The sequence below is a fragment of the Toxotes jaculatrix genome, chromosome 1, assembly GCF_017976425.1.
Source record: "Toxotes jaculatrix isolate fToxJac2 chromosome 1, fToxJac2.pri, whole genome shotgun sequence".
Lineage (NCBI taxonomy): Eukaryota > Metazoa > Chordata > Actinopteri > Toxotidae > Toxotes > Toxotes jaculatrix.
The window spans coordinates 7,076,231-7,098,721 of NC_054394.1; the positions used below are offsets into that span (position 1 = coordinate 7,076,231).

A 22,491-nucleotide genomic window follows, 5' to 3' on the forward strand; every position below is an offset into this window, starting at 1 on the left:
GGGTCCATTAGACGTGACAGGGAAGCTGCAAGGCTCTGTGGGTGGGGTGGCTTACCGGGACACACTGCCTGCAAGGTGTCATGACTGCTTCTTAGGGTGCTGGTCAGGTGCCTGTGTGTGCTGCCAGCAAACAGCAGGAAGTAGTCCACGCCCTCCTCATCTGCAGCCAGCTCTTCATCAGTGAGCTGCACCGTGATAACACACCGGCCCTACAGAGACAGGAACACAGCAAGAATAAATGAGACAGAAAAAGAAAAAGAGCACAGAGAAAGAGAGATTGACCAAAAGCAAGAAAATCATAATATATCAAAAATAATATCAAAATAAATTTGAGTATTTTACCATTTTATCATATTTAAATGGAGGACATTATTGGTTGTTGTAAATCTGACTTCAGTGTTATACTTTTTGTTGAGGTAATCTGATGAAATATTGAACTCCTACAGTTAAAACAGTGTAACTGGGATAAGTTTTAAGAAAAACCCTTAGTTCTGTAAAACAAGCACATTTGTTTTATCTCAGAGCTTAATGAGGAACAAAGACCCTTTTCACACTTCCTAAAATTAAACTTAGCTGGTCCAATAAGAAACAGGCAGCTCTACAGAACTTGCAAATGGACTAAGAATGCATTTGGATGTGATTTATCAAGCCACATTAGGAGGTGGTCAGGAAAGCAGGCATCTACTCACAAATAACTGCATGAAAAACAATAATCAAGGTTACGAATGCATCCCCTTAAGACTAGTTTGACTAGATAATGCGTATATAGCATGACAAACCCTGACTATGTGTGACAATCCTGGTTTTGAAGTCCACAAACAAGGGTAAAAAGCAGCACACCTAATCAAACTAAATCCTCTTTATTAATAAATGAATTAATTCATTTATCTGTTTAGCTACAGATAAAACCAAATGTGATCAGAAGAGCAAAATCCAGTCACAGTTGGTCACTTAAGTCCGATTCTGATGCCAGGTGTGAACTGCTATCCTGAACACCTGGACCTAGGTATAAACTGCATTTCTGGATACCAAATCTTAACAAGGCCACAGGGTAAAATGCTGTGTGGAGGCTGCCAAGTCTTCACACAACTACTCCTGTTTACAGCAATTACACTAATGCCTCAAAGTTAATAAGGTAATGATTTATTGATGTTAAAATGCTACACATTACATCGTTAACAAACAAACAAACTGTGATGAAATATGGAGGAGCAGCTTGACTTTCTGAGGGAGCTCAGTCAGTTTCAGACCAAAGAGGAAAAGAAGGATAACGCAACAGTTACACAACAGGGGGACGCAACATGATGAACAGCAACACGTCTCTACTGCGCTTTTTATTAACTAGTCCATTTTAACCCTCATACCTCCATGGAAAATGAATCAAGGTCAGTGCTCTTTTCCAGAACTCTACTTCATACTAGGAGATTTCTCCCCCTGAAGTCCACTGCACACAGCAGCCATGGCAACTTAACAGTGGTTATTAAGGGTAATAACTAATTCACTTTCCAAAGCCGTATGTTCCAGTCTGATGCAAAGACCCAAACCAGTGACCTTCTGTGTGCATGGGGCTCGATTAAGAATGACAAGTCATTTAGAGGAGACTGGCTGGTGGTGGCTTTTTTTTTAAGCCTTTCCAAAACCACAAACACAAGACTAAATGCATAAGAACCTGATTAAACAGTGTGTTTGTCTGCTTTAACAGAAGGTGCAAATGTTGGCTTACCTGCATATTTGCTGTTTGAGAACAGAAAACTCTACAGACATAGCGACCGTCATGGGCCGGGGGCGGCTTAGCAAATAGTCAATCGTTAGTGATTTTAGAAACAAATTCCACTTAAAAATCATGTTATGTCTTGCCAATGTGCAAATAGTTCAATACAAAAATACAATTATGCACGGTTTATTGTGCAGTCTACTTTTTCCCAAACAGACAATTGGTTGTGTTGCGGCTGAGCGTTGTGGGGTATGATGTGGTGTCATCTGAGGACAGAGTGAGGAGGAGGAGAAGCAACAAAAAATAGGGATATTGTTCAAAATTTGCTGTTTTCCACTGGGGGACTGCAGCTTGTTGACACCGAGGAGGGATAATGGGACATTTCATCCCACTTAATCTGACCAGTGTTGCAATCCTTTCACCAGCCTCGGTCCAACATGAACAGCCTGACGTGGCAGACAGTGAGGGCTGGTGTCGAGGGGAGCTTAACAGTCAGGGTTGAAGGTGCTTCTTCCGTCTCTTATAAAGTGGTAGCCTCAAGGCCTTGTTCCATACAGGAGGGGGGGATCAGCAGGTTGACAGCTATGTGGCAAACCAGCAGCCTTGGGATCATCAAGTCTCTGTTTGGCAAGCCATTGCTGCTGCTGAGCAATGTGAGGGGGAAAAATGTGTTCAAAGACTACCACATAGCTCAGAGACCACAGGAAGAGAAACAGCCTGCAGTAACCTTCCGAGAGCCAAGACTGAATACACTGACTTACAGCATGAAGGATGCAGACTTTACTATGCACAGAGAGTCTCAGCTTTAACAAGCAGAGCAGAGGCACTGGCGTAAATGAGTTGTAGATGGGTGGAAGCCAGCAGGCATGACACTCTATCCATTAAAAACTCATCTCTTATCCCAAACCCAGATTGGAAATTAGGGTTAGGTGCTACTGAACGGATTGGTACCTCGTGGGACTTGTGAGTTTGCACTCCATGTGAAAATGAAAACGTATTAGTGTGAAATAAGTTCCACATCCTCACTACGAACAAAGGAGAAGCAAAAGGAGAAATGGTTTTCTCTCTGTTGCTGAAGGCAGGTGGCAAATCACCTCAGTCAAAATACCAACCTGCTGCATTTTGACACAATGGCAGCTCAAATTATTTCTGACAGCAGCACAGCGGCCTCTTATTTTGTCCAAATTAATATCAACCCATTATAAGCAACTGACTTTTTTTTTTTTTTTTTTTGTAACCAAGGAAAAAAAAACACCTGAAAACAGATTCAATTAATAATCCAATTCCTAAAATTATGTCTACATAATGTGTTTTCATTCTGCCCCTGCCACCTTTTAACTCCTTAATCATGATTGCTTGTAATCAATCTGTGACATATGAACTGAAGCTTATTTCAACAGAATATCGACTGAATTAGATCATTATCAGTGGTTTTGGAGGCACACGTGGGGGGCAGGGGATGGAGGTAGAGAAACAGAGATGTGAAACATCTGCTGGAGCCAGCAGGAAACACAGCTGCACACAGTGACCTTTGCAAAACATGCAAACAAGCACATGCACAAACTGCCACTGCAGACTACAAGGCTAATAATAACAATAACTAAAATGCAAAACATAAAAAATTCCAAGCAGCTCTCATGTGCTCATCTTCACTCAGAAAAACAAAGCGGCGGTTTTAAATCTGTATGACATGCGCACAAATGGATTCCTTTCAGCCACACAGTAGGACTATGCTCTCTGCTGGTAATAAGTACTTAACAAAGTGACCTGCTGGGGTATTGACCTGCTAATCATGGAACTTCAACAGGGAACAGGCAGCTTTTAAGCAACATCAAAAGAACAGCTGGGGGCTATGAATCCAACCCCCTCATTTTAAATATGCATGTGTGAGTGTAGCCCTTTCCACACATCCTGCAACTGTACTGGGCTCAACTATCCAGGTAAGGCTGGGGCTGGATCCAGGCCTTCAGACACATTGTTAAGAATTCTCACTGAGGCTGCTTTTAATGATGATTTTAGAACTTATTGCAGCTTGCATTAATATTCATCTCCTTGGCTGGGTTTCTTACTGTAGGCAGCACAATGTGCAGACTTGCTTCACTTCAGAACCCAAACTATTTGTCAAGACATCCCAGGCCATGCCCACAATTTTTTTTCTCATCAGTTGTGACTGCTAGAATAACAATTAAAAACATACTACTGACAACACATCAAAGGTGATATAAAGTTGAAGGTTTATGGCTACCATTGCCTCAAACTGTGGCATTCACACATACTGCTTGATTTTTACCCACAAATATTGCTTGACGTCGAGAGCATCCTTCATCCCTGTAGCAGTGCAGCTGGAGACCACCACATAGCAGAGGGGTCACACGTTTCAGCACTGTTGCTGCTGTGCTCATAGTCATGTGTCCTGCGTTAAGAGACTGAACCCCTGCCTGCTCCTTTAATTGTGAGCCACTCTGGAAAACATTGTGTGCTAAGTGCCAAGAATGTAAATAACATGTTTAGCATGCAGAGTCTCTCTCTGTTATTGAAAGAAAAGTCATTTTTTAAAGCGCTGCCTCAGTTAACAGAAATAGAACCAGCCTTTACTTAATTGCTTTACCTATCACCTCCTCATTAAAAATCATTCTTTGGCCAAAGTAATCCTGCAAGAACACTAGGGCCTTTACCTTTAGCCTCCTTACACCCTCCCAAGGTAGTGAGTGAGAAATTTCGACATGCAAACTGGGGCTGTCATCGTCAAACTCTCTGGACGGCAGAGTAAATGTGTATTTTTAAAAGATACAATTACAGGCCTACTACTTAACCCCTATGAGCTATCTCACTGTGAACCACTGTGATAAGTGTCTAAAATCTGATGTCTAATGAGGCCTGACTGCCCGCCTGGTTCCCCTGAAGAGTCTGACTGTAAATCACAGATAAGGTTGTCTGGGTGGTTAATGTGTGAGCCAGTCTAGCCTTTAGAGACACACACACACACACACACACAAACATACACATGCCTCTGACTTATCTCATTTCCTGTGTGCCTTCTTTACCTGCTAGTGATAGGGGACCACTCAGACACTCACTCAGAAATGTCCCCAACTTGCTCTCTCTCTCACACACACACACACACACACACACACACACACACACACACACACACACACACACACACACACACACACACACACACACACACACACACCTCAGCAACTATGTATCAGTGAATAGATGTGAAGACATTTTAGAATAAGTATAAAGCTACCTGGGATTGTCTTTAAAATCATTTCAAAACCTCAAAGAACTGGGGTAAAAAAGCTGTTTGTATTCTAACAGTAATTCAGTGTTAGAAATGAGCTATAAATTATAATATGAAAAAGGCCAACAGCAAATTGCCTGAGGTCACAGTGTGTTCCTGGAAAGAAGTGCCATGCTCTCAAGGGGGAAATCATGCATCTTAGGGCTTTATGAAGTTTACCACTTGTTAGGGACACTGGGTGCAGAAGGATGCACAGTATAATCACCTGTGATGGCAAACAAGAATAGCAATGCTTCTGGTTTATAAGTTGACCCTCACTGAAGGTAACAAGCTTTAGGTAAAGCCAAAGAATGAGGCTAGAGATTTAACGCTGCTGAAATAACCTCTGCAGGGTGGTTGCCACATTGTGCATGACACAGTGGGTAGTTCAGCAGGCTGAGAGGGTCTCAGTAACGAGCTGCACCTCCTCCACCTGAACCACCTCATCTGGCTCCACTGGTAAGCAGACCACCCAGGTGCCTTCCTCTGAAGGCACACTCATCTGAGAGGACAGTCTGAATTAGACTCAAGTCATTCTGGAAAAACTACATTTCCCAGCAGACCAGGAAGAGTTTAGGGATGCTCAGCACCTGGGGACAGATAACATCCACACCATGTCCAGACATCCCAGACCCAGGTAAGTGGTTACAACAAGGATGTATAAAAATATGAGCTTTGAATGATTATAATCAGCTGCCTAATTTCCTTTCTCCTAATCTCATAGCTCATGATCCAAAAGAGGCACAGAAATCTGGTTGAGAAATCCACCACATCCACAAAGTTTTTCTTGTTGCTCAGCTCTTCAGGAAATAAACTCCCTAAAAAAACCTTGTTCCTCCATAGTGAAGGTGGCCTTTTATTTCTTTATCAAAGATCCAATACACCAGTAGACACTGCACCTACACAAAAGTAACTTTGAAGCACAGCGTGTTCTTTTACACACACACACACACACACACACACACACACACACACACACACACACACACACACACACACACACACAGTCTTCATTATCAAAACAGTTCAGCTCACTGTTAACAAGACCATCCAGCAATCAAGAGGTCACACGTCCTCGCAGCACCATGGCACCAAACTCTTTGCGGTAATTACCTCCAAACCCATTGATTTGGACAAATGGCACATGTCCAGGTAAACTAAGCCTCAATTTGTCCATTTATGAACAATTATTGTAAGTTACAAGGCCCCTAAGTGAATCGGTACCTATTCTTTGACAGTGTTTAGGTTTTCAACCTAAACCTGAGCCATAACAAAGTCATTGACACTCTTTTGATGGGAGGAAAAAAAATGATTTGACTAGATGGAGCCACCATATTAAAAATGCACTACAAATTAGCTGTTGTCATATCCGTAGACTTGTTTCAGTCTCATGTTAGTCATTTCTACAAAATTATCTGGGTCTATTTTTGTAAAATCACCAGACCATCAAGTGGTTATTTCATTTAACTGACACGGTGTAAATCATGACACAGTGGAGGACAGTAAGAAGAGGGCAAACTGTTATGCATGTTTGCCAGTTTGCCAGCAAACATTAAATCACCAGCTGAATCTGCATGCAGTCTGATGTTGTGTTCTCCACTATCTGGCCCTGCACACCCACACAGTTTTTAGTTATTCCAGTTCATTTGAACTGTTCTCGGTTTGAAGCTTTTCCAGGAATTACAGGAGGTCATCAAACTCTATATTAATAACAATAGCAGTCTTCAACTGGGGTTATGTTTACTGTGTTCAAGAGTCCAAATAAATGCCCCCCTCTGGTGGTATTCACAATCTCAGAAGTGGGAAATTTTCTGAAACCCCAGAGTTCATGAGTTGTGACATGTTTGCTGACATTTTCAGAAACAGCTGAGGAAGTTCATTTTTCAGAGGATTGTGAATTAATATGTTGTCATTTTAGTCCTATAGAGTTTTTCCTAATAATTTCATAATACATCAGTTTTTCTTTGTAAATTTATAATATAATCCCAACATTACCCTCTCGCTCATTTGCTAAATTGAGCCAATGCTGTAAGGAATGACAAGGAAACATCAAAGTGTCTTTCATTGTCCATGTTGCTGTTGCCTAGCAGCGGTGTTGTCACAACTAAACCACTTGAACGGCAAGCATACCGTGTACACAACTTCCCAAGCCATAGCCACAAGTTCACAAGTTCCATTTGAAGGTAGCAACTGATAAAGATGTAAGCTATCCCGCCCCAACAGGTGCAGCAAATGAACACTCTGCACCACACCCGCACAGTCCTGAGAAGAGGTCTAACCGGGCAAAGTGATTGTGGGTGCACTGTGGTGTACAGGAGCGTTCAGAGCAAAAGCAGAACTGCATACACTGCAGCAGCTTCTGTGTATGTACGAATAATGATACTCACATATAAGGGAGCTTGCTGTGGACTGAGTTTCATGTCCCTGGACACTGTGAAGAGAAGAGAAAATGAGAAGTTATACCTCAGTGGTGTTAAAGTATGTAAAAACACATGGCTTTCTCACAAGAAAAGTTACGCTCTCTTCCTCATTGAGAAATTCTAAATCAATTAATATTCAGGCCTTGAGCCCTGCCCACCACCACTGCTTACACTAAGCGGACAGTTGAAAGAGCAGTGCACATCCAGAGAGATTCAGCCACATGTTTGAGACTCAGTCAGAGAACAGACTCAGATGAGGTGAGATGTAACTGGCAGTGGCTAACACAGCGTAAGTGGTCTGTACTGATGAGTCCGCTCTGCGCTGGAGGTCTCAGGTTTCTTTTGCCCCACTCCACAAGTTGACAGGATTGGTTCCTTAGGTATGTGATGTATGAAACACAGGCTGTCTGAATCTGTGATTTTGTCATCGGTACACTGCAGTACCGAGGTGGAAGTGTTCAGCCATGGTGTTGGCTGTGCATTTTGCTCATATGTCTCATATCGTATTAAAAAATGTACTTGTAATGAACTTCACGGTGACAGTTCTCAATACTTTTAGACTACTCCCTATTACTTCTACATACATCTTTGTGGCTTGGATAATGCTAGTCAACAGTTACATACAAAAAGGCTACTGACCCTCTGATCAGATATTAAGTGAGGTCAAACTAATCTAACATGACAGTGGCGTTGTTTTCTCAGTGAAATGAGCTGCTAGTGTTGTACAGGAATAAAATCCTGCAAACAAATTGCTGTGGATAACAAGAAGTGACTTGCAATGCATGTAGTCAGAACACTGTTGCTGTCAAGGTGACAGTTAAGTTCGACTCTGGCAGTACTCCCTACACTCTGTGGGAGGTTAATAGTGCATGAGTGCGGAACATACACACGGCGAATCACACATGGGAGCACAAACTCTCATCACACCAAAACTGCCAATTCTCCATCTGTGCATGTTTACACAAAGATGCCGCAGCAATGATGAGAAACTTTTCGTGAGCTCTAAGGCTCCTGCTTCCTCCGATCACCCGTTAACTCTTCATCATGCAAAAAATAAGAGAGGTAAACCACCAAAACCCACGTTTTTGCCTCTTCTACATGGGTTTATGCTGGGAAGATCAGTTAGCAGGATTTACCAGCTCATGTTCACGTTTGAGTCCCCACTCCCAGGCTGGGACACAAGCCTCAAAGCCATTTTCTGGGCACAAGGTCAGAAGCAGCGGGTGTGTAATTACATCCAAACAAACGTATTACAGCTATAGACTTGAGGACAAATGGATTGGAAACCTTTTTGTTGAACTTTCTTGAAGAGATATTGGCCTGCTTGCATTCATCAATGAGTCAAGGGACTGGTTCGGCTTTGAGAGCCTGTATTCTCCTCAGTTGTTTGGAAAGACAATTTTCTTTTGTTTGCTGTTCCCTGGCACTAAAACAAGTCCTTGCTACTGGCCTCAGTGGTCAGCAGTACATTAATCACATGCACCCCACAGTGGAGGAGGCAGAGACAAAAGGCCAGGACCTAATGGGTTCAGCACAGTACACCAAAAGAGTCAATGTTGGACTCAACAGAGCGCTGAAGCACGGCGAGGCCAATTCACTTTCTGCAGCCCAATCCAAACATTTTCCCACTTTTCTGCTAAATAAATAGGCTCGAACCAGAATTAGGCGGATCAGGTAAGGGGATAATCAGTAGCTCTAATAATACTCTGAAGTCTAATCCTCTTGCCTTAAGTGCACTGGGCCAGGGACCAGCTTCCTTACCACATGCACGACTTTGAGTGATAAGGTTCTCACATAATGTCCCCAATGGTTCGCTGGTTCTTTCTTATGCTGATATTTTGGACATTTGTCGTCAGCTGGAGCTCTCTATATGACCGATGCACAGCATGTGAGCACACATGGGTTGGAGTCTTCAAGAGTTCAAAAATTCATAAGGCCAGATTAACATCATTGTCGCCTGTTGCAGTTGTTGGACACTTTGACATCTCACTCATGTGACACCTTATTGGCCATTAGATGACCTAACTCATTGCACAATAAAAAAATATTTGGTAGCAAGTAGGTGTAATGCTACAGTCACAGTTCACCGCCGAGGACAGAGTTGATAACAGTTATTCATCCAGTGGAGGTTTGCTGGGCACCATGTCTTTTATCAGCTCCACCCTGCTTTACATTACATACACCTGGCAGTTGTACATGAGAGCTCAGTCTGCATTTGTAATGGTCACTTTTTTCGCCCAGGAGCACCGTGACGCACCTGTACCCAAAACTATGTGAAAGCTTTAAATACTTTCCTCTTCATGCAAAAGGTTTTGATGACTTTTTAATGTAAGTTTCAAATTAGCTTTCAAAGGACAACTGCAGTTACAGTTTCAAAGAATTTCAGTTTGTAGGTCCATGCGCAATCTTCAAATAACTAAACGCCACCCTTTTATTTCACATTTTAGAAATTTAGTTGACATTCTTACACAAAGTTAATTACAATAGGTGAGCAGGCCAAGCTTAGACTCATAGTTTAAGAAATTTTAATCATCAATCTTTTCAAAATAAGCCACCTACTCTTCATCTACTCTTCCTCTTTCCCTGCTTTCACATGGTCACTTCTGTTTCTGAGTTTTTGAATTACACACAAAGGAAGCTGATTCATATACTGAATCATCACGGGATGACACTGATCCACTGGTCGCTTTGGATTCACGGAGGGACCTGTGATATTACAACATACTTCCAAAACTTCTTCCTTGGTGTAGTTGTAAAGCTAAGCTAGTTAGCCAGTCTAAAGAAACAAACCTCTGACCCGTGTAACCTACAAATAAAGCTAACTGCTAGGGTACATTACAGCCTACCTATGTTTTCAGAGGCTTTTTTGTTAACTAAAGCTTAGTGGACAATTTACAAAATATTATGTACAAACACAAAACTATTTGCATAACCCTGTTCTTAATTGACAAGAAAATTAAGAAGATCAAGATTAAGACTCCAAAACATTGGCTAATCAAGCAGTTAAAGCTAAATAACTGTCTACAGTCACATGTCTCACGACCTGATGTATGGCCGTCTTTCCAGACTCCTCTAAGTTTTACTTTGGTATACGACAGATCCAGCCACTGGTCTATTTAGGCTCTTATTTTGCTGTTACCATCGGCCTACAGCTTTATATGAGGGGTGTAGTGAGAGAGAAGGGGTTCAACCAAACAGTAAATCAAACCAAGCTCAAACAATGAGCTAAAAGAGGCCACAAGTTGTGTGGAGCCACAGAGATAAGTGTTAATTCTCTGTGTGTCCATGACCACAAGAGACTCTTTCACAAAACCGGGAGTCACTTGATCCTTTCGTAATATCAAAAATATCCCTTACTGCAGGTTTGACATCTATTCTCAGACTGCCTTGAGTCTATTTTCTCCAGTCAGCCTCATTGCCTACAGTACACTGGGTGTGACAGTTCATCTGGTCATACAGTTCCTCTTGGACAGCAGCAATAATTTAAAAAGCACACAGGGGGAATTCTAAATTAGCTACATCTGTGGGTCATTTATAACTACAACTCTTGATATAGGAAACTACAGGAACTGTTACACTGATTCCTGGATCACAAAAGGCTGCAGTATTTTCTCAGAGGTAAACAAGTTCCAGGCAATTTACTGCAACAAGATATTTTGGTGCTGTGGAAAATGCTTGTGCTTGTAGGTCAAGTTACAGTGTACAGGTCATATAAAGCGGAGCAACTGAAAACATTGCAAACCAAACTTTTCTACATTTTCTAAAGTGATCTTGTTTTACACACAGCCCAAGTTTGGTTAAACTAAACAGATGCCAATATTACGTTTTGGTTTACTTACGAGGGGAATGGGTCTAAGTGTAACTGACATTTTCAGTTAAACCCATTACCATCAGGCCATAACTGAATCAAACTCTGCACCAACTTATACCATCAAATATATATCTTATTTTTGCAATTCTTCAGACAAGATGGGTAGATAACAATGTAATCATCTATGTAATCATCCATGTAATTCCGGAAAAGACCTTGTATCCAAACCAAACTCAGTTTCCTTCTCTGGTAACAGAAGAACCTTGAGAAATGACATCCACTAAGCTGAACCTTCGGCCACCCGACACCTGCTTATGGAGATTGCACAACCCATTAACTCCGCCTAAAACACTTGATGCAGCCAGCCTTCAACTGAGCTGCTTGGAGTCTTCATTATGGCAAAAACTGCCTTTGAACTACTACTGAAACAGAACTCTTCTTCCTCTACTGCAGGAAGGCCACAAAGAAGCAGGGCATCAGCCACGTTCAAGTGCACAGCCGTCACAAATGGACCAATAAATCAAGAGACAAAAGCCCTTCAATGCTGGGATAGGAGTGGTAATGCACCGAGTCAGGGATGTGAATGGACCTGTTATGGTTTCTGCAGGTCCCCTGGCTATCAAAATAAGCCATAATAGCCATGTGACTGCAGAGTGAATGGGAGGATGAATAGGATTAGCTTCACAACTCATTAATCGGACTGTCTCCTACCTCCTTCCCAATAATCAGCTGAGGCTGAGGATTCCCCAACACAACCACATGCATAGGGCTATGGCTACAGTTTATTAACTTAAACACTTTTCTTGCAGCTCTGTAAATGTGTTGCTTTTGTCTGTGAAAAGTTCTCTCCAGGTCTCTAGCTCTCTCTAGGGGAAAGAGCTCCTTGTCTTTGGTGGGTCTAACCAGTCTGCCATCATACATGATTCAATAATTCCCCATGGATCGAAGGTAAATGTCACTGTCAAGTTAACACCAGTGTGGGTCCAATTTTAGCCACAGGAATAACTTCACTGAGATCAGTGAATGAGGTACGTTTTTTTTACAGACCTAACTCTACTCTGTCACAACTTCAAGGTGCCTTGTGGAGTAAACAAAAAATGTATGTTTACATAAATTTACAGAGCGTGCTTATACTTTCACTACACACCATCATTCTCTAAAGTCATGAAATGATGATGAACCTAAATGAACCAGTTATTCACTTTGTGGCATGTGCTCATCTCACAAGGCCAACTTTTTAAAAATACTTCAGATCAAAGAGAATTTATTATAAATCTGATTGAATTAAAACATGCAAGTAACCCAATGAACTGGTGGTAGGAACAGTCTACAGTGCATAGACTAGAGACCCGTGATGGCATCAACATAATCTTTTCTGTCAGCACCACTCCCTCGGAGACTTCCGATAGGAACATCTGAGTCCTGTCCAAAGGTCACAACTCTTTAAACTACTAAAACAAACGCACGTGTTAGGTGCAGATCAAGGTTCAAAGAGTTAAACAGCGTTTAAAAAAAAAAAAAAAGATTCAGGAAATAAAGGCAAAATGGTTCCAAAGGTGCTGACCTAACTCCACCCGACAACCATGATCTATGTGCCCATTCCTAGTGAAGCATTGGCCTTTTAATCATTTACAGGGTCATTATCACACCTCAATCTGGTGATCTGCCCACTAATCTTACTAACAAACTGGCATCACTACTGGGAAATTAAGTTCAAAATGACCATGTTCAGTTTCACCATTTTTGCTGAACTTGATTAAGAATCTATGCAACAGTTTATCTTATCAAAATGCCTGAAACATTACTGAATTTTAATAGTGCATCTAATTCTATTTTATGACGTGTTTTCTAAGCTCACTTACTGCCCATGAGTTTGTCCTTCACAGAATAATGAACATTTTCAACCAACGCAGGTATCACGCCTGTGTTGCAAATGAGAGTGAGCAGCCTGTAGCTCACAGGAGAAAACCAACCACTTCTTGATAAGGTGTAAAAAAATGATCAAATAATGCTTTATCTCAACAACTGCCACTGAGCAAAGCATATAAACTGATTCACAGGACTCGTCCAACCTTTCCTCGACACATAATAAAACCAAAAAAGAAGAAAGAAGAAGCTAGCAGTTACTCAAATGTCCAGTGTGGACACTGAAGCTTCATAGCGCAGTCTTTCTAGGCCAAAAACCTCCCATTGGCCATTAATTAACTTTAAGAATGTCAAAGCAGATCTGTGTTATGGGGGACAACAGTTACCTGCAGCTGCTTCTTGGTGAAACTTTTGGAATATGGCACTGCATAGAGAGATGCAGTCAAGGACATGGAGAAACGTGTAAAGAGGGACAGAAGCCCAATATAGGCCTGAGGTGTCATCCAATACTGGGGCTCCATGATGACAACAGAGACCGGGCCTAAGCCTCAGGGAGGAGCAGGACTGAGTTTGTATGAAAGAAGACTGACTCCCTCTAACATAAACTAGACAAGGACAACCTGGCCAGAATACCATCCTCTTTTTTCCTGCTTAGGAAAAATCCTGCTTTTGTCTTGAAATCACCTTCACATGGGACTCTGCTGGTTCTTACAACTACTTGTTGAAATAATTGCTGAAGAGCCATTCACAAACACTTCCCCTTTTAGGGGTTTGATGCCCACCTGCAGCACTCTTGCTTTAGATGTAAGGCCTGATGGTACTATAAGGAGCTTTGGATAAAAACTTCGACCTTCACATGGCGGATAGGAGTGCCAGGGAGAGCTTTCAGGCTGGTTTAAAGCCTGGTGAGAGACAGAGATCAAATGAACGGTCCAACAGTTCTCAGATCTTCATGCTCACTCCTCTTAACCTCCTTTCATTCTGTTACTATCCACCTTTGTCATATATTACACTTTTTAATAGAACTGAAAGTGCTTATGCTTGGGATGTATGTTGAAAAACAAATTTTCCATTTTAAAACTGCTGTAGAAGTAGAGACAGAATTGAAACTAGATAATTTGAAAATGTTTATATCTGTTTTTTCCGTCCAAATGAAAGTTTCACTCCAAACATGAATGATGTCTCATTCATAATGCAGGACTTCCAAAACGTTTGATGACCATATCACTCAAACTCATCAAACATTTGCAGGTAGATTTTTGTCAACAGTTTCCTCAATCAATGCAAAACATTAGCAATCAAAGTCCTCAAATGTGGGACACAAGGGAGGACTAAGGCTCTGTGTGGCTCAGAGAGGTTTGATTTTATTTTTTGAGTTTGACATTTATTTAAGCTCTTACGTTTTTCCCTCTGGTCGACCGCTAGGTACTGGTCAACCACTACAACATGACGTACACTCACTGCACTCACCCATAGCATAAAACTCCAGAGAAACAAAGTGCGTCTGCTTTGTGTTGAACCTTTGTCTGACTCTTATTACTGTTCAGTATCAGCTCCGCTCTTCTGGGGCACAGCTAAATTAGTCACGGCTACGTCACATTCTTAACAACGCCACCACAGTAACTTGGACACACCATGTTGACTACCATTTAGATAGTCACGGCTGTTTGATTTAATCAAACCTAGCTATTGTCTGTATGGACAGATATGAGGCCTTCGTGGTGACGCGACCTCACCCGGCCACACAAAAGCTGCCTCTGTGCAGAGACTGCACACAAACGCTGGCTGACAACATGAGGCTGGGGGATGAAAGGTCTCCTTAGTGTTTGGTGACAGTTATTACCCTCTCCACTGAAACCAAATACCTGTGGGCCCAGATAGCATTATCTTTTTGTGAGGCACACTGGGGGCTGGCCTGTAATCAGGGCCTGAGCCTTGATCAGTGCTCCTCCCCAGGTTTTGATGCCACCCCCTCCCCCTCTGTTTCCACTGCCATGAGGCCATTAGGTGCTCTAAGCCAGCTGGCTGGTGATGGTAGCTTCATATGTAGCATACAGATATGTGAGTGGAATCACTGGTCTCATCTAACTCCTGGCAATAAAGCAAAGAAGCGGATTTCCCAAATAAGTGCTGCTGTTATGTTTTAGGTATGGTGACACCTTCAGTAAGACATTTAGAGAAAAGTTTTCAGTGCACATGCTGTATACATTTGCCTGGGTTAAACATATCAACAGGGCAATTGCAGTTGTGTGAATTCATCTGCACTTGGCAACCTATGTCTGACAGGATCCTGATGGGTGAGATTTAGGTGTGTGATGTGGACTTCACCTTACGTATAGAGGGAAACACTGGCACAAAACCTCTTAAAATCATCCATACAGCATTTCACTGTCAACATTATGCATTTACTCATTTGACCACAGTGTTGTTAAATAACAAACTGCATCGAAAAGAAGACAAACCAGGAGCTCAGGAGCAAAGAAAACACGCAGAAATACAGGGAGACAACATAGTCTTAGAAAAGGAAAGTGGTTGTTAGTCCCATCAGGGAGGTAAGAGGTTTAGCCCAGAGAAGCCTGAGCAATGCTAACCTCAGTCTCACAGCAGGCCTGATCAGATTAATATTACCCCCCCCCCCACTGCAGTGAGGGCTGATGTGTATTGTTAGGTTTCGTCACTTCAATTAACAAACTAAACCAGGGATATATATATATAGGTATGTCCAAAGCTTTGATAGTGACCACAAAGTGACTTTGTGGTTAGTGGTATAGCAAGAAGGTCAAGAGTTTGAATCACAGCTCTGGTTCTTTCTCTGTGAAGCTGAGATAAGCACCCTGGTCAATCAGAAACTCTAAATTGCCCACAAATATGCCTGTGTTTGTGTGTGTTTACCCTGTGATAAAATGGTGACCTCTGCAGGGTCTTTCCAATGAGTTACACTAAAACCTGATGACATGTTACTGTGAATCCACTCTGTTTCTTTGCAAACCCTTCAGAAATTTTTAGGATTCAGAGACGTGTGAAACTGAAATCCCTGCGGTGGTTTCAGGAATGGAAATGCCAGTGATGCGCATGAATTGTTCTCTTTCCCCACTGATTCCCTGTCTATGTAGCAGGCAATTCTGTCCACAAGAACACACTGTGCCCCAAACAGGAAATGAATGAATGAATGGATGGGCTTCTGAGGTTAATACTTGTGATCCAAATACAATCTGAAGTAGTCAACCTCTGCAACTAACTGCTGCTTGTTCAAGAACATAAAAATAAGTGCTGATGTAAAGAAGATCCTGACACTATTGAGTTGTATTATGGGAACTGTCGGGGTCAGCATTTTTGGTGCTTGACCAATTCTAGTGACAAGAATGCAGAATATCTAAGCCTCTGTTGCTTTGATTTTACCCTTTCTCTTCTCTCACAAGCCAAACTTTACAGGCATGGAACACATACCATTGAATAGTGATCCATCACAATGTGTTATCACACAGACTGGGATTTTACATTAAAAAAAAAAACAAAAACAATAAAATATCTCCATTCAATTCTTATATGGAAGTCACTGTATCTTATCTCAAGCACATCTGTTACATGCAAAGATAACAAAGATAAAATATGTAATTTCGCATAAGCAGAGCCCAATTACAACTTCATTTAACAGTAGACTCTTTGGTCACGTGTTGTTATTGAAATCATTAAGCGTTATCACTGAGGCAGACGTTGCTAAGCACAGTAGGTGCAGCACAGTCAGACGATGCCCTAAGGAATATTATCAAAACATAAACAAGGAAGAAAACATTAAAATCCAGTGTGTAACCTCCAACATAATAATTATTTTGTTTAGTTGACATCAACACCTATAACCTAAAAGCTATGAGTATTTTAATGTTCTTCTAACTCTGCCACCTCAAACTACAGCGCAACTTTTTTAAAAGCATTTGTCTGAGCTAACAAACAGCACATGAAGGCATTAATGGAAACCTTACTCACAGTCTACTTGATGACGATGGCTGCAAGCTTCAGGTGCACATTAAATTCATTTTAAGCCCATCAGAGAGAGCAGGTGTGTTTATACTAGGCAGGTATCCTCAGCAGTGGGCATGTGAGTTCTCACCACACTGATTACACTGAGCTAAATATGGCTTTGTGCTAACACAGACAGTAGGCAGATCAAAACCCTGATGTCAGAGGGGAGAGGCGGAGCTTGCAGGCCACAGGTCAGGTGTCTGCCGCAACTGCAACCGTGCAACTCTAACTATCCAGCCTCTGCTGGGAAGGATCTCACAACTCCTATCTCCTTAGGCCAGTGACAGTGTTTTGGTCTTGATGGAAAAATCTATCAGAGAGCATGGTCAACAGCTGCTCAACCTCAACCACCGAATTATAGGGAAGCTCTGGGATATTGGTAATGATTGTCATATTTTCAAGTTTCTTTCTGATACAGTGCCAGACATGCAGGGAATATATGTATATATTGATTCCAACTACCAGAAGGTTGGAAAATGTATTCAAATCATTTACAACATTTACTTAAGTAAAAGTAGCAATACCACACACACCAATAAAAACTGTATTCTAAATGTTATTTAACAAAAAGAAAAAAAAACTCATCAATCATCTACATCATATTTTGTAGACTACCAATTTATTAATAAAGAAAAAATGTAGCAGATTAATCAGTACTGAAAACAGATGCTACCCGCATGTACTCAATATGATGAATGTAAGCATTACTTTATTTCTGCATTGGGAATCGGGGCTTCAGATGCTATGACTATGAACTGCAATGTACCTGGTGCAAATTTGGCAGAGGATCTTTGTTTCACTTCTCTCTCTACCTAATTTTATGTCATCCATCCACTACTGTTATTTAAAGAGGCATACAATGCCCTGAAAATAATTTTTGAAATCTACTTTGCACTGAACAGGATACTTTTCTTAGCAGCAGCATAAAGGAGTCCTGGTGTTTGGGGACTCTGAAGATATGAAAATAATAGATCAGATCCTGAGTACTGAAAAGTGACACCCATAGAGTAAGCGGGGCAGTGATAGTACAAATACCTGAGCTATCTTAACAATACTTTGTGGTCCACAAAAAAAGGAACAAGCTTCAGCTCTCACTGCTCTGCAACACAAACACACCAGAGTGAACAGACAGAGGCTCAGTGTCCTTCTATACACCCGGTATTGCAATACCTTGTATCCATAGTGTGTGTGGCTGGATTACATTCACAGGTATGAATTAAAAACATCACCCGTATATGTGCTGAAATCGAATTTCAGTATGTATACAGGAGAAGATTTCCTCCAGAAGCCTTTAAGTCCAACAGTAAATAACCCAGCTGACTTGTACCCCATCCATTATGAAGTTTTTGTTATTGAGTATATATTTGCATCTATTTGGATTTGAGCCCCCCGTCATCAGTTTGTTTTGTGTTTGCTTCGTGGAGGGTCGGCACACAAAGGTCTGTTTCTGTGCATATGAAGACTCCAAGCACTTACATTTTGGTCATAATGAAATGTAAGTCTGACTGAACCAAAACTCAGGTGTCATTAAAAAACTTTACAGTATCCAGCCCTACTATTGATCAGAGGATGGTCTTTATAACCATGCCACCCTGCTATTGTCATGTTGTATATATTCATACCACAGAGCTTTAAGCAATTGCTTAATCTGAGGCATTTCAATCTGAGGCTAACCCAAACCAGCCTGTTCGACTGGTTAAGTTGCCAATTTTTTGTGGAAACTCAGTACTGGCACATTATGGAAAAGACTTCGTACCACCACGAGCACATAACAATTAACAACAGAGTCTGTTTGATAATTGCCAGGAGAAAAGAAACTCTACTACAGGGCACAGAGTTTGAACAAGCTGCAGAGATGGCTGCTGTTTTGGAACAGGGAGTGCGGCTTCTGTTTGGCATGCTGAGAGGATTCCAGCAATTCCAGTCTTAACAAAAACTAAGTCAAGGCTTTATTGTGAATATCAGTAGGGAATTCAGCAGTCGCCCTCCCAGGCACACAAAACCCATCCCTGAGACAGCACTACATCATGAACCAGTACCTGTAAGACTTCCTCTAATGCTTCCATTCAACAGTAAATACAGTGTAATTACAAGGCTGACACCGTGCGTATCCTCCATCATCATTAAATTAGGGGGTTTGTGAAGATGAGAAATTGGCTGGGTTCAGCTTGGAGCCAGCACAATCCTCGTGGCAATTTACAGTACTCTAAATGGGAGGCCAGCTCCTCTTTCATTTGTCTCTTGTACTAGAGCTAAATACATATTTTTGACTGGGACGGCCTCACAAGTGAGACTAACGTTTGCTGAGGGACATATAGAGAGGAGACTAATAAGCTTTTGTTTAGCAGAAGCACAGCATAGACATTCTCTCCTGATAGTCTCAGTCTTATGAATAAAAATGTAGATAGATGTTTGATGATAGATGTTTACTGGTTTGTAGCTTAGTCAACTGTTGCACTCACTTTCTATCTCTCTGGGTAATAGCATCAGCTGTACAGAGAGATGGCATTGATAACTTATTGTAGTATGTGTTTGCACATATAGCTTGTTGTTACAAATGAAATAGCCAGTGACTGAACAAAAACGGCATCTACTTTTAAGTGTACAGATTAAACAAATAAAACATAAAATATAAATGTATAGTAGATTTTGTCTTTATGCTGAGCAAAGTTAAATGGCTTCTGGCTATAGCCTTGTAGTTGATGAAAAGACATGAGATGGCGATGGATCTTCTCATCAAACAGAGATAAATGGTATATCCCAAAAACTATTCCTTTGAGAAAGTATGGATTATATATAAAAGATGGCAGCATTTACTTTGATATTTAGCATTTAAAAATAAACCCATTACATGTGCATTTAAATCACTGCAAGAAAAACTACTAGCCTAAAATCTGATGGATTTTATTGTTTTAACCTCTCTATGAGATGAGAAACCTACATATTCAAAAATGCACTTAATACTGCAATTGGCATGATTCAAATCCATAAAATGTTCTTTTTTTGGGGAGGTCTCAAAATGTCAACTTTTTAAGACCCAACAGTGTCAAATTATGCAAACACACAAGTATATTAGCATGGCTGTGAAGAGTTGAATCACAATGCGGCAGAGGAAAGTTAATGACCTGGGTGGTTTGTGGTTCAAATCCAAGGACTGCTGGACACTCTTCCCTCTACAAGCAGCCAAAATGCAAATAAAAAAGGAACTCGAAGCCAACAATCTCCAGTGGAGACTGCCCTGTAGTAGATCACTGCAGTTGTAATGGGCAGTGCCAAGTTTGGAATTAAGTATGAGTTTCTGTGAAGCTCAGGCAAATTTCCACTGACACATAAAAGTTAAAAATTATCAAACTACTTGAAGTGATACTGTAAATCTGACACACCTTTAAGGAGTTTCAGGAAGGAAAGGGTTGGAACAGGTGTATTTCCTTCTTTTATACTGTCACCTTCTCTGCACAATGTAATATGAGAACGGTGAATGCCTGCATTCAAAGGCAGTGACTCAGATTTACAGGCCAATCCCACAGTAAAAAGCATCCTCGCGGCAACGCAGAAAAGTTACATGACTGGGCTGCCATCACAGACACCAGCTTTGTCTGAGTCAATACTGACTGTAAGAAGTCCCTGCAATGCCAGCGAGAGAAACAGATGCTTGTCACAAACTGTTTGAAGAGTCAAAACCAGTGATTACGAGGCTAATGCCACTATGTTAGAGGTGTGATAACAACTGTGTCCAGTCTCTGTCATCCATCATCTCTGACAGCAAATAATGAAACATTTCTGTGGGGTAGAGGTTATTAAAACAAATTCTGTAAAACCTGTCTTTCCATCTGCCCCATCGCAGGTTAAAACTGAGGATTCAACCTGGACTGAGGACATTTAAAATACAATAACAGCGTAGAATCCAAAAATCCCGTAATTTTTTGGAGGAAGTTAGTGTGGGTATTAAGAGCACAGAGAACACAATCACTTGAACAATACAATACAATCACTTGTGAGATGAGTTTTAGTTTTGAGGCTAAAGAAAAATTTGACAGACAAAAGAAAAATATATAAAGTGTTGAGTTTTACACTAAAAACAAAAAACTGTCTTTAAGGAAACCAGTTTTTCAGTTCATTTCGGCTATTGGGCATCTTCACTGGAGCAGTCTGTATGCAGGCTCTGAGTGAGTGAGATAAGTCCAAGTAGCCCTGGAAGTGAAGAAGATGAGGTCCGTGATGCGACTTCTGAGCAAACCTAAGAGAGTGTTACAACATGAGAAACCAGAGGGCGGCCATGTTTATACGCCTGGTCCTTTGAACATGTTTAAGTGGGTGAGGTCAAGCGAGTGTAAATGAATTAGTAGGCTACCATTTTCCCTTACATGTGTGCAGCCTCTCCCACAGGCATCAAAAATAAAGCACGAAGGGAAATCAGCTTGTGTGACCAGACTTCCTTATTGAAAAAAAAAAGCCCTATAGGGATCTTAAGCGTTTCACAACAGTGTCTTTATAATGGCCTTATTGTTCTTAATGGAAGTTGATTATTCCTATAAAGTAAACTGATGCTGGGCAACATTTATCATTATATCTATCTCCATACTTGTAAAAAGTGGTTTTAAAGCACATTAGGAATTATGATGTATTTTTTTACTTGATTAATGATACATAGCAATTTACTGAATGCAGTTGACAGAATTACTTGTGAAATCCTGGAGTACCACAGCTGAATAACTGCCCTTTCAGTTTGACTTTATCACCATGCAAAGTGGTTTTAACACCATAAATGATATTCCCAAACATACATGAACATTTACCTTCAGGGATTCTTCTTGTCATATTCGTATGGTGTTAGCATACCTAATTTTCTAACTTACCAATCAGCTAACACGTCTGTTTTTATCTTTCAGCTTTGAGTATACGGCCTATGTTATACTTCGGCAGCTTTTGTTTGAGTTAATTTTACATGTCCCTGAGGAGACCCAGTTCTTCCTCGCTGCCGCTGAGTTAACAGAAACGTGAGAAGGTCCCACATTGGCCCTGCAGGCTCTGAATGAGGATGTCATGGCCACCAAGCAACAAGTTAAAACCCAGCTTCCCGCAGCCATTTAACAACTTCTCTCAATGTAACACAGCCCAGAAAGACGCAAACTAAGTGCACTCCAAAGTCCATTCACGTTAGCCGACAGTTAATAGCGGGCTACCTTTGTAAATGACTCCTCTTACCTTAAGCAGATGAGGCTCAGTGTGAAGAAGTAGCAGCTTTTGGACGCATAATAATCCTCCCAATGGATGGACCTGCAGTGTTTGAAGCTGGGCCGAAACGTCCTTTTAAAAGGTTTTGTGCTGTAGAGAGAAACGGATGAGCGGCGGCGTGGTCTTCCTACCAATG

The 22,491-nt window shown here is 41.3% G+C and overlaps 1 protein-coding gene across 5 annotated transcripts in view; it reads right to left on the reverse strand.

The window, feature by feature from the left end:
* LOC121190639 (A-kinase anchor protein 13) overlaps positions 1 to 22,491 on the reverse strand; it is a 95,851-nt gene extending 73,360 nt beyond the window's left edge. For all 5 annotated transcript variants that reach the window (XM_041051912.1, XM_041051835.1, XM_041051755.1 and 2 more), the window contains exons 1-3: positions 22,326 to 22,491; positions 7,391 to 7,434; positions 56 to 209 (exon numbers count right to left, since the gene is read on the reverse strand). In XM_041051912.1, coding sequence (XP_040907846.1) covers positions 56 to 209; positions 7,391 to 7,423 — 187 coding nt within the window. In that variant the 5' untranslated portion in view covers positions 7,424 to 7,434; positions 22,326 to 22,491. The remainder of the gene's footprint in view (positions 1 to 55; positions 210 to 7,390; positions 7,435 to 22,325) is intronic.